The 19274-nt window shown below is 37.7% G+C and overlaps 1 protein-coding gene across 1 annotated transcript in view; it reads right to left on the bottom strand.

Moving 5' to 3' along the window:
• The window catches only part of ZC3H12B (zinc finger CCCH-type containing 12B), a 48719-nt gene extending 31139 nt beyond the window's left edge, over nt 1-17580 (bottom strand). Inside the window, exon 1 of the mRNA XM_070289948.1 lies at nt 16973-17580. Within this exon, the coding sequence (XP_070146049.1) occupies nt 16973-17580 (608 nt within the window). The remainder of the gene's footprint in view (nt 1-16972) is intronic.
• Nucleotides 17581-19274: the final 1694 nt, after the last annotated feature.

Genomic DNA, 19274 nt, shown 5'->3' with positions numbered 1-19274 from the left:
ACAAGGAGCTATCTGAAACTGAACATACACAACATTAACCTCAACAGCTCCAGATAAATTCCAAAATATATTTTATTATTATCATTTTTAATTTTTTAAAATTTTAAGTTATTTATTATTCCTTAATTTTCATTTTTATAACCTACTACTAACTTGCAAAAAAGACTCTATTTTTAAAGCAAATTTCATATGTATATGCTTTACAACTTTTGTGATTTTTTAAAAAAATATTGTATTTTTGAGAGTCTAACCTCTACTCCAGATTTTTAATCTTTGCTTTTTGGTATTTGTGATCAGTTTTGTACCTGTAAGAATCCAATCTTCAGTACCCATTTCATTACCTCTCTGAGTGTTCCAGATGGTGGAGAGTACATAGGGAATTGATTACTGGCTAGATTGCTCTCTCACTTTTTGATACCCCCGCTTCTCCTCCTGGTTGTCTCTATCTCCCTCCTCCCTCTTCTCTTCTCCATGTAACTCTGTGAACCTCTCTGGGTGTCCCTCATTGTGGATAATCTTTTTACCATTATCCTAGATGTTTTATCATTGGTGCTGTATGGATGGGGACGTATTGAGGCTACTGTAAGAAAAATACTGCCAGAGGCAGGAGGTTTAAATCCAAAAACGTGAGAACACCAGAAAACTCCTGACTCCAGGAAATATTAATTGAAAAGAGCTCATCCAAAAGCCTCCATACCTACACTGAAACTAAGCTCCACCCAAGAGCCAACAAATTTCAGAGAAAGATATACCATGCTAATTCTCAAACAATTCAGGAACATAACCCTGGTGGCCAAAAGTCACGCCAAACTCATAGACACTTCAAAACTTACTACTGGGCACTTCATTGCATTCCAGAGAGAAGATATGCAGCTCCAGAACACCAACGTAAGCTTCCCTAGCCAGGAAACCTAGACAAGTCACTCATCCAACCCCACCTACAGGGAGGAAACTCCACAATAAAGAGGAACCACAAACTTCCAGCATACAGAAAGGCCACCCCAAAACCAGCTATCTAAACAAGATGAAAAGGCAGATAAATATTCAGCAGGTAAAGGAACAAGATAAATGCCCTCCAAACCAAACAAAAGAGGAGGAGATAGGGAGATTACCTGAAAAATAATTCAGAATAATAATAATAAAAATAATCCAAAATATTTAATACAAAATGTAGTTATAGATAAATAGTTTGGAGACAAGGATTGAGACGATGCAAGAAATGTTTAACCAGGATCTAGAAGAAACAAAAAAGAGTCAATCAATAATGAATAATGCAATAACTGAGATCAAAGCACTCTGGAGGGAACCAAGAGTAGAATAATTGAGGTAGAAGATAGGATAAGTGAGGTTAAAGATAGAATGCTGGAAATAAATGAAGCAGAGAGGAAAAAAGAATTAAAAGAAATGAGGACAACCTCAGAGACATCTGGGAAAATGTTAAATGCTGCAACATTCGAATCATAGGAGTCCCAGAAGAAGAAGGCAAAATTTAAGACCATGAGAAAATACTTGATGAGATAGTAGTGGAAAACTTCCCTAAAGTGGGGAAGGAAATAGCCACCCAAGTCCAAGAAACCCAGAGTCCCAAACAGGATAAACCCAAGGTGAAATACCCCAAGACACATATTAATCAAATTAAAAACAAAGAACAAATATTAAAAGCAGCAAGGGAAAAAGAACAAATAACACATTAGGGGATTCCCACAAGGATAATAGCTGATCTTTCAATAGAAACTCGTCAGGCCAGAAGGGAATGGCAGGACATACTTAAAGTGATGAAAGAGAAAAACCTACAACCCAGATTACTGTACCCAGCAAGGATCTCATTCAAATATGAAGGAGAAATCAAAAGCTTTACAGACAAGCAAAAGCTGAGAGAATTCAGCACTACCTAACCAACTCTTCAGCAAATGCTAAAAGGTCTTCTCTAGACAGGAAACACAGGAAAGGTGTATAAACTCTAACCCCAAACAACAAAGTAAATGGCAATGGGTTCATACTTGTCAATAATTACCTTAAATATAAATAGGTTGATTGCCCCAACCAAAAGACAAAGACTGGCTGAATGGATACAAAAACAAGACACCTATATATGGTGTCTATAAGAGACCCACCTCAAAAGAAGGGACACATACAGACTGAAAGTGATGGGCTGGAAAAATATATTTCACTCAAATGGAGACCAAAAGAAAGCAGGAGTAGTAACACTCATATCAGATAAAATAGACTTTGAAGTAAAGGACATGAAAACAGACAAAAAAGGACATTACATAACGATCAAAGGATCAATCCAAGAAAAATATATAACAATTATAAATATATATGCTCCCAATATAGGAGCACTGCAATATGTAAGTCAAATCTTAACAAATATGAAAAGGGAAATTAATAGTAACACAATAGTAGTGTGACACTTTAATACATCACTCACACCTATGGATAGGGCAAATAAACAGAAAATCAGCAAGGAAACACAACCGTTAAATGATATAATGGACCAGATTGGCCTAATTGATATCTATAGGACATTTCACCCCCAAACAATGAATTTCACCTTTATCTCAAGTGCACAGGAACCTTCTCCAGGATAGATCACATCTTGGGCCATAAATTGAACCTTGGTAATTTCAAAAAAATCGAAATCATTTCAATCCTCTTTTCTGATTATAATGCAGTAAGATTAGATGTCAACTACAGGAAAAAAAAAAACTATTTAAAATACAAAGATATGGAAGCTAAACAACATGCTTTTCAATAACCAACAAATCACAGAAGAAATAAAAAAAGATAAAAATATGCATAGAAATGAGTGAAAATGAAAACACAAAAACCCCAAACCTATGGGATTCAGTAAAAGCAGTGCTAAGAAACCTGCCTCTTGAGAAACCGATATGCAGGTCAGGAAGCATCCGATAGAACTGGACATGGAACAACAGACTGGTTCCAAATAGGAAAAGGAGTACCTCAAGGCTATATATTGACACCCTGCTTATTGAACTTATATGCAGAGTACATCCTGAGAAACCCTAGGCTGGAAGAAGCACAAGCTGGAATCAAGATTGCTGGGAGAAAGGTCAATAACCTCAGATATGCAGATGACACCACCCTTATGGCAGAAAGTGAAGAGGAACTAAAGAGCCTCTTGAGGAAAGTGAAAGGGGAGAGTGAAAAAGTTGGCTTAAAGCTTAACATTCAGAAAACTAAGATCATGGCATCTGATCCCATCACTTCATGGGAAATAGATAGGGAAACAGTGGAAACAGTGTCAGACTTTATTCTTTTCTGTTCCAAAATCAGTGCAGATTGTTACTGCAGCCATGAAATTAAAAGATGCCTACTCTTTGAAAGGAAAATTATGACCAACCTAGATAGCATATTCAAAAGTGGAGACATTACTTTGCCGACAAAGGTCTGTCTAGTCAAGGCTATGTTTTCTCCAGTGGTCATGTATGGATGTGAGACTTGGACTGTGAAGAAAGCTGAGCGCTGGAGAATTGATGCTTTTGAACTGTGGTGTTGGGGAAGACTCTTTTTTTTTTTTAATTTATTTGGAGAAGACTCTTGAGAGTCCCTTGGACTGCTAGGAGATCCAACCAGTCTATTCTAAAGGAGATCAGTCCCGGGTGTTCTTTGGAAAGAATGATGCTAAAGCTGAAAGTCCAGTACTTTGGCCACCTCATGCGAAGAGCTGACTCATTGGCAAAGACTCTGATGCTGGGAGGGATGGGGGGCAGGAGGAGAAGGGGACAACAGGGGATGAGATGGCTGCATGGAATCACTGATTTGATGGATGTGAGTTTGAGTGAACTCCGGGAGTTGTTGATGGACAGGGAGGCCTGGTATGCTGATATTTATGAGGTGGCAAAGATTCGGACACGACTGAGCGAATGAACTGAACTGAACTGAACTGAACTGAAGGGGAAGGTCCATAGCAATACAAGCTTACCTCAAGAAACAGGAGAAAATCATATAAATAACCTAACTCTACACTAAAAACAACTAAAAAAGGAAGAAATTAAGAACTCCAGGGTTAGTAGAAGGAAAGAAATAAAAATTAAGGCAGAAAAAAATGAAAAAGAAGCAACAGCAACCACAGCAAAATTCCACAAAGCTAAAAGCTGGTTCTTTGAGAAGATAAATAGACAACTCATCAAGAGTTAGCCAGACTCATCAGGAATAAAGGGAGAACAATAAAATCAACAAAATTAGAAATGATAATGGATAAATCACAACAGACAACACAGAAATACAAAGGATCATAAGAGACTACTATCAGCAACTATATGCCAACAAAATGGACAGCTTGGAAGGAATGGACAAATTCGTAGAAAAGTATAACTTTCCAAAACTGAACCAGGAAGAAATAGAAAGTCTTAACAGATCCATCACAAGCATGGAAATCAAAACTGTAGTCAGAAATCTTCCAGCAAACAAAAGCTCAGGACCAGACAGCCTCACAGCTGAATTCTACCAAAAATTTAGAGAAGAGCTAACATCTATCCCACTCAAACTCTTCCAGAAAATTGCAGAGGAAGGTAAACTTCCAAACTCATTCTATGAGGCCACCATCACCCTAATACCAAAACCAAACAAAGATGCCACAGAAAAAGAAAATTAAAGGTCAATATCACTGATGAATATAGATGCAAAAATCCTTAATAAAATTCCAGCAAAGAGAATCCAAGAACATATTAAAAAGATCATACATCATGACCAAGTGGGCTTTATCCCAGGGATGCAAGGATTCTTCACCATTCGCAAATCAATCAATATGATACACTGCATTAACAAATTGAAAGATAAAACCATATGATTATCTCTATAGGTTAGAGAAAGATTTTGACAAATTTCAAAATCCATTTATGATTAAAAAAAAAAAAAACCTTCCAGAAAGCAGGTACAGAGGGAACTTACCTCAACATAATAAAAGACATATATGATAAACCCTCAGCAAACACCTCAGTGGTGAAAAATTGAAAGCATTTACCCTAAAGTCAGGAACAAGACAAGGGTGCCCACCACTACTATGCAACATAGTTTTGGAAGTTTTAGCCACAGCAATTAGAGAATAAAAATAAAACAAAGGAATCGAGATTGATAAAGAAGAAGTCAAACTCTCACTGTTTGCAAATGACATGATCCTTTACATGGAAAACCCTAAGACATCACCAGAAAACTACTAGAGCTAATCAATGAATATAGTAACATTGCAGGATATAAAATTAATGCACAGGAACACCTTGCATTCCTATACACTAACAATGAGTAAAAAGAAAGAGAAATTAAGGAAACAATCCAATTCACCATTGCAACGCAAAGAATAAAACACTTAGGATTAAACCTGCCTAAAGAAAAAAGGATCATCACATCTGGTCACCTAACTTCATGGGAAATGGATGGGGAAGCAGTGGAAACAGTGGCAGATTTTATTTTGGGGGGGGGGGGCTCCAAAATCATTGCAGATGGTGATTGCAGCCAGGAAATTAAAAGACGCTTACTCCTTGGAAGGAAAGTTATGACCAAACTAGATAGCATATTCAAAAGCAGTGATATTACTTTGCCAACAAAGATCTGTCCAGTCAAGGCTATGGTTTTTCCAGTGGTCATTTATGAATGTGAGATTTGGACTGTAAAGAAAGCTGAGTGTCAAAGAATTGATGCTTTTGAACTGTGGTGTTGGAGAAGACTCTTGAGAATCCCTTGGACTGCAAGGAGATCCAACCCATCCATTTTAAAGGAGACCATCCTAGGTGTTCACTGGAAGGACTGATGCTGAAGCTGAAACTCCAATACACTGGCCACCTCATGCGAAAAGTTGACTCATTGGAAAAGACCCTGATGCTGGGAGGGATGGGGGCAGGAGGAGAAAGGGACGATAGAGGATGAGATGGCTGGATGGCATCACCGACTTGATGCACATGAATTTGGATGAATTCCGGGAGTTGGTGATGGACAGGAAGGCCTGGAGTGCTGCGATTTGTGGGGTCACAAAGAGTCGGACATGACTGAGGTACTGAACTGAAAGGAAAAAAAAAAGACCTATATATAGAAAACTATAAAACTGTGATGAAAGATATCAAAGACGACACAAATAGATGGAGAAATATACTTTGTTCATGGATCAGAAGGATCAATGTAGTGAAAATGACTATACTACCCAAAGCAATCTATAGATTCAATATTATCCCTATTGAACTACCAATGGTATTTTTCAGAGAACTAGAACAAATAATTTCACAGATTGCATAGAAATACAAAAAAACCTCGAATAATGAAAGCAATCTTGAGAAAGGAGAATGGAACTGGAGGAATCAACCTGTTTGACTTCAGACTACACTACAAAGCTACAATTATCAAGGCAGTATGGTACTGGCACAAAGACAGAAATATAGATCAGTCGAACAAAATAGAAAGTCCAGAGATAAATCCACACACCTATGGACACCTTATCTTTGACAAAGGAGACAAGAATATACAATGGAGAAAAGACATTCTCTTTTAACAAGTCATGCTGAGAAAACTGGCCAATCAATTGTAAAACAGTGAAAATAGAACACTTTCTAACACCATACACAAAAATAAACTCAAAATGGATTATAGATCTAAACATAAAGACCAGAAACTATAAAACTCCTAGAGAAAAACATAGGCAAAACACTGACATAAATCACGGGATCATAAATCTATGATCCACCTCCCAGATTAATGGAAATAAAAGCAAAAATAAACAAATGGGACCTAAACTAAACATAAAAGCTTTTGCACAACAAAGGAAACTATAAGCCAGGTGAAGAGACAGCCTTCAGAATGGGGAGAAAATAATAGCAAACAAAGCATGTGACAAATAATTCATCTCAAAAATATACAAGCAGTACATGCAGCTCAATTCTAGAAAAATGAACGAGCCAATCAAAAACAATGGGCCAAAAAACTAAACAGACATTTCTCCAAAGAAGATACACAGATGGCTAACAAATATGTGAAAAGATGCTCAACATCACTCATTATCAGAGAAATACAAATCAAACCCACAATGAGGTACCATATCATGCTGGTCAGAATGGCTGGAGGGTGCAGAGAAAAAGAAACCCGCTTATACTGTTGGTGGGAATGCAAACTAGTACAGCCACTATGGAGAACAGTGTGGAGATTCCTTAAAAACCTGGAAATAGAACTGCCATATGACCCAGAAATCCCACTGGTGAGCACACACACTGAGGAAACCAGATTAGAAAGAGACACATGTACCCCAATGTTCATCACAGCACTGTTTATAATAGCCAGGACATGGAAGCAACCTAGATGTCCATTGGCAGATGAATGGGAAAGAAAGCTGTGGTACATATGCACAATGGAATATTACTCAGCCATTAAAAATAATGCATTTAAATCAGTTCTAATGAGGTGGATGAAACTGAAGCCTATTATACCGAGTGAAGTAAGTCAGAAGGGAAAACACCAATACAGCATACTAACGCATATATATGGAATTTAGAAAGATGGTAATGAATACTCTATATGCGAGATAGCAAAAGAGATACATATGTAAAAACAGACTTTTGGACTCTGTGGGAGAAGGCAAGGGTGGGATGATTTGAGGGAATAACATTGAAACATGTATATTATCACATGGGAAATAGAGTGCCAGTCCAAGTTTGATGCATGAGACAGGGTACTAAGGGCTGGTGCACTAGAATAACCCTGAGGGATGGGATGGGGAGGGAGGTGGGAAAGGGGTTCAGGATGGTGAACAGATGTGCACCCATGGCTGATTCATGTCAATGCATTGCAAAAATCACTGCAATATTGTAAAGTATTGAGCCTCAAATTAAAATAAATAAATTAATTTAAAATTTAAAAAATGATTATAAAAATAAAATTATGTATAAAAGCAGGTACATATAGTTACAGGTCAATATATATGAGCCTCATGGTAACCTCACAGCAAAAATTTACAATAGATACACAAAAATCTAGAAAGGAACACAAGGATACCACTAAAAAGCATCAAATTATGGGAAGACAGAAATAGAGAACTATAGAAATAACCAGAAAACAAGTTACAATATGGCAATAAGTACATACCTACACATAATTATCTTTTTAAAAAAATTTTAATATCTTTAATTCTTACATGCATTCCCAAACATGAACCCCCCTCCCACCTCCCTCCCCATAATATCTCTCTGGGTCATCCCCATGCACCAGCCCCAAGCATGCTGCATCCTGCGTCAGACATAGACCGGTGATTCAATTCTTATCGCAGCACTGTTTATAATAGCCAGGACATGGAAACAACCTAGATGTCCATCAGCAGATGAATGGATAAGAAAGCTGTGGTACATATACACAATGGAGTATTACTCAGCCGTTAAAAAGAATTCATTTGAATCAGTTCTGATGAGATGGATGAAACTGGAGCCGATTATACAGAGTGAAGTAAGCCAGAAAGAAAAACACCAATACAGTATACTAACACATATATATGGAATTTAGGAAGATGGCAACGACGACCCTGTATGCAAGACAGGGAAAGAGACACAGATGTGTATAACGGACTTTTGGACTCAGAGGGAGAGGGAGAGGGTGGGATGATTTGGTTGTCAATGGATTAATATTCTAAATCAAAAGATACTATATAAACAAAACATTAAATTATCCAGAAAAAAACACTAGAACTAATAAATATATTCAGTAATGTTACAGGATACAAATTTAATATAAAAAATCTGTGGAATTTCTATACACTAACAATGACCTTTCAGAAAGTGAAATTAAGAAAACAATCTCATTCACCATCTAGTAAAAAAGAATAAAATAGTTAGGGATAAAGCTACCTAGATCTACCAAATAAAGCTACCGAGTATGACCTAGATTAAATCCCTTATGAATATGCAGTGGAAGTGAGAAATAGATTTAAGGGGACCAGATCTGATAGACAGAATGCCTGATGAGCTATGGATAGAGGTTTGTGACATTGTATAGGAGACAGAGATCAAGACCATCCCCAAGAAAAACAAATACAAAAAAGCAAAAGGGCTGCCTGAGGAGCCGTAACAAATAGCTGTGAAAAGAGAAGCAAAAAGCAAAGGAGAAAAGGAAAGATATACTCATTTCAATGCAGAGTTCCAAAGAATAGCAAGGAGAGATAAGAAAGACTTTCTCAGTGATCAATGCAAAGAAATAGAGGAAAACAATAGAATGGGAAAAACAAGAGATCTCTTCAAGACAACTATAGATACCAAAGAAACATTTTATGCAAAGATGGGTTCAAAAAAGGACAGAAATGATAGGGACCTAACAGAAGTAGAAGATATTAAGAAGAGGTGGCAAGAATACAAAGAAGAACTGTACAAGAAAGATCTTCATGACCCAGATAATCATGATGATGTGATCACTCACACTCACCTAGAGCCAATGTGAAGTCAAGTGGGCCTTAGGAAGCATCACTACGAACAAAGCTAATGGAGGTGATGGAATTCCAGTTGAGCTATTTCAAATCTAAAAGATCATGCTGTGAAAGTGCTACACTTAATATGTCAGCAAATTTTGAAAACTCAGCAGTGGCCACAGGACTGGAAAAGGTCAGTTTTCATTCCAATTCCAAAGAAAGGCAATGCCAAAGAATGCTCAAACTACCGCACAATTGCACTCATCTCACACGCTAATGAAGTAATGCTCAAAATTCTCCAAGCCAGGCTTCAGCAATACATGAACTGTGAACTTCCAGATGTTCAAGCTGGTTTTAGAAAAGGCAGAGGAACCAGAGATCAAATTGCCAACATCTTCTGGATCATCAAAAAGCAAAGAGAGTTCCAGAAAAATATCTATTTCTGCTTTATTGACTATGCCAAAGCCTTTGACTGTATGGATCACAAAAAACTGTGGAAAAATCTGAAAGAGATGGGAATACCAGACCACCTGACCTCCCTCTTGAGAAACTTATATGTAGGTCAGGAAGCAACAGTTAGAAGTGGACATGGAACAACAGACTGGTTCCAAATAGGAAAAGGAGTACGTCAAGGCTGTATATTGTCACCTTGCTTATTTAACTTATATGCAGAGTACATCATGAGAAACACTGGGCTGGAGGAAGCACAAGCTGGAACCAAGATTGCTGGGAGAAATATCAATAACTTCAGATATGCAGATGACACCACCCTTATGGCAGAAAGTGAAGAACTAAAGAGCCTCTTGATGAAAGTGAAAGAGGAGAGTGAACAATTTGGCTTAAAGCTCAATATTCAGAAAACTAAGATCATGGCATCTGATCCCATCACTTCATGGGAAATAGATGGGAAAACAGTGGAAACAGTGTCAGATTTTATTTTTTGGGGCTCCAAAATCACTGCAGATGGTGATTGCAGCCATGAAATTAGAAGACACTTACCCCTTGGAAGGAAAATTATGACCAACCTAGACAACATAGTAAAAAGCAGAGACAATACTTTGTCAACAAAGGACTGTCTAGTCAAGGTTATGGCTTTTCCAATGGTCATGTATGGATATGAGTGTTGGATTATGAAGAAAACCGAGCGCTGAAGAATTGATGCTTTTGAATTGTGGAGTTGGAGAAGACTCTTGAGAGTCCCTTGGACTGTGAAGAGATCCAACCAGTCCATTCTAAAGGAGATCAGTCCTGGGCGTTCATTGGAAGGATTGATGTTGAAGTTGAAACTCCAATACTTTGGCCACCTGATGTGAAGAGTTTACTCATTTGAAAAGACCCTGATGCTGGGAAAGATTGAGGGCAGGAGGAGAAGGGGACGACAGTGTATGAGATGGCTGGATAGCATCACTGACTCAATGCACATGGGTTTGGGTGGACTCTAGTAGTTGGTGATGGACAGGGAGGCCTGGTGTGCTGCGGTTCATGGAGTCACAAAGAGTTGGACATGACTGAACGACTGAACTGAAAGCTACCTAAGAAGGTAAATGCCATGTGCTCAGAAAACTATAAGATGATGAAAGAAGTTGAGGAAAACACAAATAGATTGAAAGATACACCCTGTTTTTGAATTCAGTTCAGTTCAGTTCAGATTAGTCACTCAGTCCTGTCTGTCTCTTCTCAACCCCAAGGGCCGCAGCACACCAGGCCTCCCTGTCCATCACCAACTTCCAGAGTTTACTCAAACTCAAGTCCATTGAGTCAGTGATGCCATCCAACTTCTGTCATCCCCTTCTCCTCCTGCCCTCAATCTTTCCTAGAATCAGGGTCTTTTCCAATGAGTCAGCTCTTTGCATCAGGTCGCCAAAGTATTCAAGCTTCAGCTTCAACATCAGTCTTTCCAAGTAACACCCAAGACTGATCTCCTTTAGGATGTATTGGTTGTATCTCCTTGCAGTCCAAGGGACTCTCAGGCGCATTCTCCAACACAACACTTCAAAAGCATCAATTCTTCAGCACTTAGCTTTCTTCATAGTCCAATTCTCAAATCCATACATTACCGTTGGAAAAACCATTGTCTTGACTAGACGGACTTTTGTTGGCAAAGCATTGCATCTGCTTTTTACTATGCTGCCTAGGTTGGTCATAACTTTCCTTCCAAGGAGTAAGCGTCTTTTAATTTCATGGCTGCAATCACCATCTGTGGTGATTTTGGAGCCCAGAAAAATAAAGTCAGCCACTGTGTCTACTGTTTCACCATCTATTTCCCATGAAGTGATGGGACCGGATACCAAATCTTAGTTTTCTGAATGTTGAGCTTTAAGCAAACTTTTTCACTCTCCTCTTTCACTTTCATCAAGAGGCTCTAGTTCTTCTTCACTTTCTGCCATAAGGGTGGTGTCATCTGCATATCTGAGGTTATTGATATTTCTCCCAGCAATCGTGATTCCAGCTTGTGCTTCCTCCAGCCCAGCGTTTCTCATGATGTACTCTGCATATAAGTTAAATAAGCAGGGTGACAACATACAGCCTTGACGTACTCCTTTTCCTATTTGGAACCAGTCTGTTGTTCCATGTCCACTTCTAACTGTTGCTTCCTGACCTACATATAAGTTTCTCAAGAGGGAGGTCAGGTGGTCTGGTATTCCCATCTCTTTCAGATTTTTCCACAGTTTCTTGTGATCCTTACAGTCAAAGGCTTTGGCATAGTCAATAAAGCAGAAATAGATGCTTTTCTGGAACTCTCTTGCTTTTTTGATGATCCAGAAGATGTTGGCAATTTGATCTCTGGTTCCTCTGCCTTTTCTAAAACCAGCTTGAACATCTGGAAGTTCACAGTTCATATATTGCTGAAGCCTGGCTTGAAGAATTTTGAGCATTACTTCACTAGCATGTGAGATGAGTGCAATTGTGCGGTAGTTTGAGCATTCTTTGGCATTGCCTTTCTTTGGGAGTGGAATGAAAACTGACCTTTTCCAGTCCTGTGGCCACTGCTGAGTTTTCAAAATTTGCTGACATATTAAGTGTAGCACTTTCACAGCATGATCTTTTAGATTTGAAATAGCTCAACTGGAATTCCATCACCTCCATTAGCTTTGTTCGTAGTGATGCTTCCTAAAGCCCACTTGACTTCACATTCCAGGATGTCTGGCTCTAGGTGAGTGTGAGTGATCACATCATCATGATTATCTGGGTCATGAAGATCTTTCTTGTACAGTTCTTCTTTGTATTCTTGTCACCTCTTCTTAATATCTTCTGCTTCTGTAGGTCCCTATCATTTCTGTCCTTTTTTGAGCCCATCTTTGCATAAAATGTTCCCTTGGTACCTCTAATTTTCTTGAAGAGATTTCTAGTATTTCCCATTCTATTGTTTTCCTCTATTTCTTTGCATTGATCACTGAGGAAGTCTTTCTTATCTCTCCTTGCTATTCTTTGGAACTCTGCATTGAAATGAGTATATCTTTCCTTTTCTCCTTTGCTTTTTGCTTTTGTTTTCACAACTATTTGTTATGGCTCCTCAGGCAGCCCTTTTGCTTTTTTGCATTTGTTTTTCTTGGGGATGGTCTTGCTTCCTGTCTCCTGTGCAATGTCACGAACTTCTGTCCATAGTTCATCAGGCACTCTATCAGATCTAGTCCCTTATATCTATTTCTCACTAAGAATTAATATTATTGAAGTGACTATAGTACCCAATGTAATCTACAGTTTCAATGCAGTTCCTATCAATACACAAAAATAGTTTTTCATAGAAAAAAAATAAAACAAATAATTTTAAAATTTTTATGAAAAAAATACCTCAAATAGCCAAAGAATTTGAGAATGAACAAAGCTGAGTAGTCATGTGCTCTGGCTTTAGAATATGCTACAGAACTACAGTAATCAAAAGAGTATGTTACTGGTTCCAAAACAGACACATAGCTTAATGAAACATAATAAAGACCCCAGAAAAAAATCCCCATACACTTATGGTCAATTAATCTGCAAAAAAGGAGGCAGGAATATGAAATGGAGAAAAGACAGTCTCTTCAATAAGTGTTGCTGGGAAAACTGGACAGCTATATGTAAGAAAATGAAATTAAAGCATTCTCTAACACCATAAACAATCAGAGCATCTTATACTAGCAGGTTTTTCACTTGATTATCCCATTGTCTTTGAGGGCAGGACCTTGTTTTATATGTCCCTATTTTTTTCCCAGAGCACATAGCACAGTACTGGATGCTTCCACATCTCTGGGGATGGGGGCAAGTGTTTTGAGCCATACATGGAATATTTAGCAGGAATTGCTTAGCAGACTATCTGAAGGTACATTTTAATATATAGTTCTGTATAATCTTCATAAAAACTGTGTTTTACAGATGAGAAATCTAGAGTTCAGCAAGGTTAAATGACTTGGGAACACTTGTTATAGATAATATGTACAAAGTGAGAACTTACGTTTTCTGACTTCAGATGAATAAAATGAAACTAATATTTATAATTTATTCTGTGCCAAGTACTTTGCATATTCTGATTTAGCCTGCAGATGAGCAGAGATTGAGTTCAGATATTGAATAACTGCCCAAGGCTACACAAGTTATAAATGACAGTTTGTATTAAAATCTTACTCCAGTGCTCCTGCAATATAGTATGTGGCCATTAGTTTTATTAAGAACACTTGATGCAATTTCTAATAGCAGGGAATACATTTACAGAATCCTTTCTTCAAATATTATATTTTTTATTTTTATTAAAGTACAGTTGATTTATAATACTAGAATAGTTTCAGATGTACAACATAGCCATTCAATAGATGGCATCAGTGACTCAATGGACATAAATTTGAGGCAGTTCCAGGAGATAGTGAAGGACAGGGAAGCTTGCTGTGCTGCAGTCCGTGGGGTTGTAGAGTTGGACATGACTTAGTGACTGAACATCAGCAAAGTTGTTTTTTTTTTTTTTAAATAAAATATTGACTGTATTTTTTTGTGGTGTAAAATATATCCTTGTATGTTATTTATTTTATACATAGTACTAGGTATCTCTCAATATCCTAACCCTATTTGGCCTCTCCTCCATCTTTCTTCCCAGTAGTAATCATTAGTGTGTTCTTTATATACTTGAGTCTGTTTCCATTTTGTTATATTCCATCTTATTTTTTAGATTCCACATATAAGTGATAGCATACAATATTTGTCTTTCTCTGTCTGACTTTTTCACTAATCATAATACACTCTAGATTCACCCATACTGTTGCAAATAGTCAATTTTCATTCTTTTTTATGGCTGAGTGATATTTCATTGCATATATACCACAGGTCCTTTATCCAGTCATCAGCTTAAGGACACTAAGTTTGCTTCCATATTTTGGCTATTGTAAATAATGCTACTGTGAACATTGGGCTGTGTGTGTGTGTATATATATATATTTTTTTTCCCCCAAATCAGTGTTTTTTTTTTTTCCCTTCAGATATATACACAGGAGTGGAATAGTTGGATCATATAATAGTTCTATTTTTACTCTCTTGAAAAATATCCTTGCTCTTTTTATAATGGCTATACCACTTTACATTCCCACCAACAGTACAGTAGGGCTCTCTTTTCTCCACATCTTCACCAACACACTTGCTATTTTTTGTGGTCTATTTGACAATAGCCATTCTGACATGTGTGAGGTGATGTCTCACCATAGTTTTGATTTGCATTTCCCTGATTATTAGCAGTGTTGAGCGTCCTTTCATGTGCCTATTGATCATCTGTATGTCTTCTTTGGAAACATATCTATTCAAGTTTTATGCTCATTTTTAAATTGAATTGTTTGGCTTTTTAAAAATATTGAATTGTATGCACTGTTTATGCATTTTGGACATTAATCCTGTCAGATCACTAGCAAATATTTTCTTCTATTCAGTAGGCTTTCTTTTCATTTTTTCAAAGGTTTCCTTTGTTATGCAATAGCTTTTAAGTCTAATTTCATGCCATTTGTTTACTTTTACTTTAATTTTCTTTGCTTTAGAAGACAGGTTTAAAAGCATATTACTATGATTTATGTCAAAAAGTGTTCTGCCTATGTTTTCCTTTAGAAATCTTATGGATTATGGTCTTACATTTAGGTATTTAATTCATTTTTGCTTAATTTTTGTATGTGGTATCAGGGAAGCCATAGCTTCCCGACGAAGAATCCGTCTGCAATGCAGGAGACCCCAGTTTGATTCCTGGGTCAGGAAGATCCCCTGGAGAAGGGATAGCCTACCCGCTTCAGTATTCTTGGACTTCCCTTCTGGTTCAGCTGGTAAAGAATCCACCTGTAATGTGGGGGACCTGAGTTCAACCCTGAGTTGAGAAGATCCCCTGTAGAAGGGAAAGGCTACCCACACCAGTATTCTGGCCTGGAGAATTTCAAGGACTGTATAGTCCATGGGGTCGCCAAGAGTCGGACACGACTGAATGACTTTCACTCACTGGCTCAGGAGATAAAGAATCTGCCTGCAATGCAAGGGACATAGGAGATGCAGGTTCATTTCCTGGGTCAAGAAGATCCCTGGGTTGAGAATACTCTCCAATATTGAGAACACTTCAGTATTTTTGCCTGAAAAATCAAGATGTTGGCAAGGCTGTGTTATTTCTGCTAGCTGCAGAGAAGAATACTTCCCTTAACTTCATCAGTTTCTGGAGGCTGCTCACATTCCTTGGCTCACGGTCTCTTTCTTACACCTCTCCAACTTCTTGTTTCTGTCATCAAATCACCTACTATTCATTCTGAGCCTGTTGCCTCCCTCCCTCTTAAAAGGACCCTTGAGGTTACATTGAGTCCACCATAAAATACAGGATAATCTTCCCCATCTCAAGGTCATTAGCTTAATCACATTTTCAAAGTTCCTTTTTATCATGTAAGAAAATATATTCTCAGATTCTAAGGACTAGGATATGGACATCATTAGGGGACTATTATTCAGTCTACCACGTTACTTCAGCTCAGAAACAATCATTGGGATGAGAAAAGTCATAATGGTACTTGTGGTTGTAATACAACTTGAAGGGTATAAAGACAAGGAGGTGATCACTCCTAGACTGAAAAATGACATAAACCCATGTAGTGGGGGTAGGAATCATCACAATTTACATGGAGTTTGTTAAAGAGATTAATATAAATGCAGTATGCATGAGAGATACAATCAAGTAAGAGGAGGGAAAGATCAAATCACAAAGTCAAGCAAAGGGATACAAATTTGAGGTAAGCTTGGAAATTTTGAATTACTAAAAGCTCCCAAGTAAGCCCCCCAAAGACATTATAAAAGCACTATCTTCAGGATGATTTGTTTAGCCAAGTAGAGGTGGGAGAGGGGACCTCAAGAGGAACAAATGCTGGTTGGTTACATCTCCTCTGAAGTATCACTGATGTCTAAGGTGCTTTCAGAACACCAGAAAACAAGATGGCAACAATTTCAAAGGCAATATAAAAGGCCAGTCAGGATCATTTTAGCATCTGTCCATCAAGAGGAGCATAAATCACAGACAACTAAGGGCCTCCCATATTGTAAAGGAAGCCAACTCCTATGAGGTCAAGGCAGTTTTAAAGAAAGAGAAAGAAAATATACCAGTCTTACCTCATTGCCACATTACTTCCATCTATGACAATTGGCCTCAAATTGTCACTGTTGTCTATTTCATCTTCAAGAGACAGCTCAGGGCTTGTGATCTCTCTGGAGCTGGGCCCTCGAGGCCCTAACAGATTCAAGTTGACTTGCCCTTCCAAATCACCTTTGTTCCCAAGTCTGACAAGCTCTGCCAATACATCATTAATAAGCGATTCTGGACCCAGCTTGTTCAGCACTGATTGAATCTGTTCCTCTGCATAACCCAACTTTAAAGCAAAATCCATCTTGGTTTGGTATTCTTTTTCCAAGTCAAGCTTCCCATCATGTAGAATGCTGCTCTGGGAGAAGCTTGGATGATCTAGGCAGGGTGATCTACATAGCTGGCGGTGTGGCTTAGAAAGGATCTCCTTTTTATTCAATTGAACATCTCCCAGTTGGCAGCTATTGTCATTGGTGCTGTTTTTAAGGCTCATTTGTTCAGGATCACTCTCACAGCCCAGCCACTCTTCAGAATCAGGATTGCCTTGCTCCGTATTCTCTTGCTTAGACTGCTGCTTCTCTTCCTTGGAGGCACTCTTTTTCATTTTTGGTGTTTCCACTGCAGCGGTGGCTGTCATTCCGTTCAGTGGTCAGTCTAAGGTCTAATCAGCTTTTTTCTTTCTAGCCTGCTTGGAAGTCATGTACATTGGCATTCCTTTGCATAAATTTGGTGGCAGTGGTGGCACAAGAGTTTGCCTGCTTGGTTTGTTATGTTTAGATGTTACCAGTTCCTACAAATAAACACACATATCATAATCATGTTTAGTAAACTTATGGAAAATTATTTTAAATATGGTGCTTTCTTCCTAAGAAACTACAGGCTGTCTGATATATTTTTCTGCTTAAAATGATTGGACTCAAAATAATATTAAATGTCTTTTCAGATCACAGCAGTATGAGACTGTAAAATCAACTACAAGAAAAACAACTAAAAGAAAAAAAAAAGCACACACATGGCGTCTAAACAGCATGCTACTAAACAATCAATGGGTCATTGAAGAAATCAAAGATAAAATTAAAAAAATATATATCTTGGGATAAAAATGTTAACACAGTGACACAGAAATCTATAGGGCTGCAGGAAAGTAGTTCTAAGAGGGAAGTTTATAGTGATTCAATCCTAACTCAGGAAACAAGAAAAATCTCAAACAAACCAACCTAAGTTAAAGGAACTAGAAAAAGAAAAAACCCACAGTTAGTAGAAGGAAATAAATAATAAAGATTACAGCAGAAATAAGTGAAAAAGAGACTAAAGAGCAATAGAAAAGATTAATGAAATTTAAGAACTGGTTCTTTGAAAAGATATACAAAATTGAAAAACTGTTAGCCAGAACTAATCAAACAGAGGGTTTCCCTGGTGGCTCAGATGGTAAAGAATCTGCCTACAATGTGGAAGACCCAGGTTCAATCCCTGGATCAGGAAAGTCCCCTGGAAAAGGGACTTGCTACCCACTCCAGTATCCTCACCTAAAGAATCACATGGACAGAGGAGCCTGGTGGGCTAGAGTACATGGGGTCTAAAAGAGTTGGACACGACTGAGTGAGTAAGAGACACATCAAAAAGAGAGAGGGCCTAGATAAATAAAATCATAAATGAAAAGAAAAATTTACAACTGAGAGCACAGAAATACAAAGAATAACAAGTAAATTACTATAAACAAATATATGCTCCAAAAATGGACAACCTAAAAGAAATGGATAAATTCTTAGAAATATAGTCTCCCAAGACTAATCAGGAAGAAATAGATAAAAATAAAAACAAACCAATTGCCAGGAATGAAATTAAATCTGTAATTTAAAACTTCTCAACAAACAAAAGTCTAACACCAGTATAACTTCACAGATAAATTCTACCAAACACTTTATAAAGAGCTACTGGCTCTCCTCAGGCTATTTCAAAAATTGAAGAGGAGAAAATGCTTTCAATGCTGCTTTCAAGCCAGTATTACCCTGATTTAAAAAATATATAGACAAAGATAATCTAAATAAGAAAATTGCAGGCAAACATCACTGATAAACATAAATGCAAAAACACTCAACAAAGTATTACCAAACTAAATTCAACAGTAAGTTAGAAGATTCACACACCATGATTCAGTAGTATTTATCAAAGGGATGCAAAGATCTTTCAATATCCGCAAATCATTGTGATTCACCACATTAACAAATTGAATAAAATCATATGGTCACTTCAATTGATGCAGAAAAAGCTTTTGACAAAATTTAGCGTCTGTTTCAGAGAAGGCAATGGCACCCCGCTCCAATACTCTTG

This window comes from Ovis canadensis, chromosome X, assembly GCF_042477335.2.
Source record: "Ovis canadensis isolate MfBH-ARS-UI-01 breed Bighorn chromosome X, ARS-UI_OviCan_v2, whole genome shotgun sequence".
NCBI classification, from domain to species: domain Eukaryota; kingdom Metazoa; phylum Chordata; class Mammalia; order Artiodactyla; family Bovidae; genus Ovis; species Ovis canadensis.
This window is presented reverse-complemented; position numbering and strand designations above follow the sequence as displayed.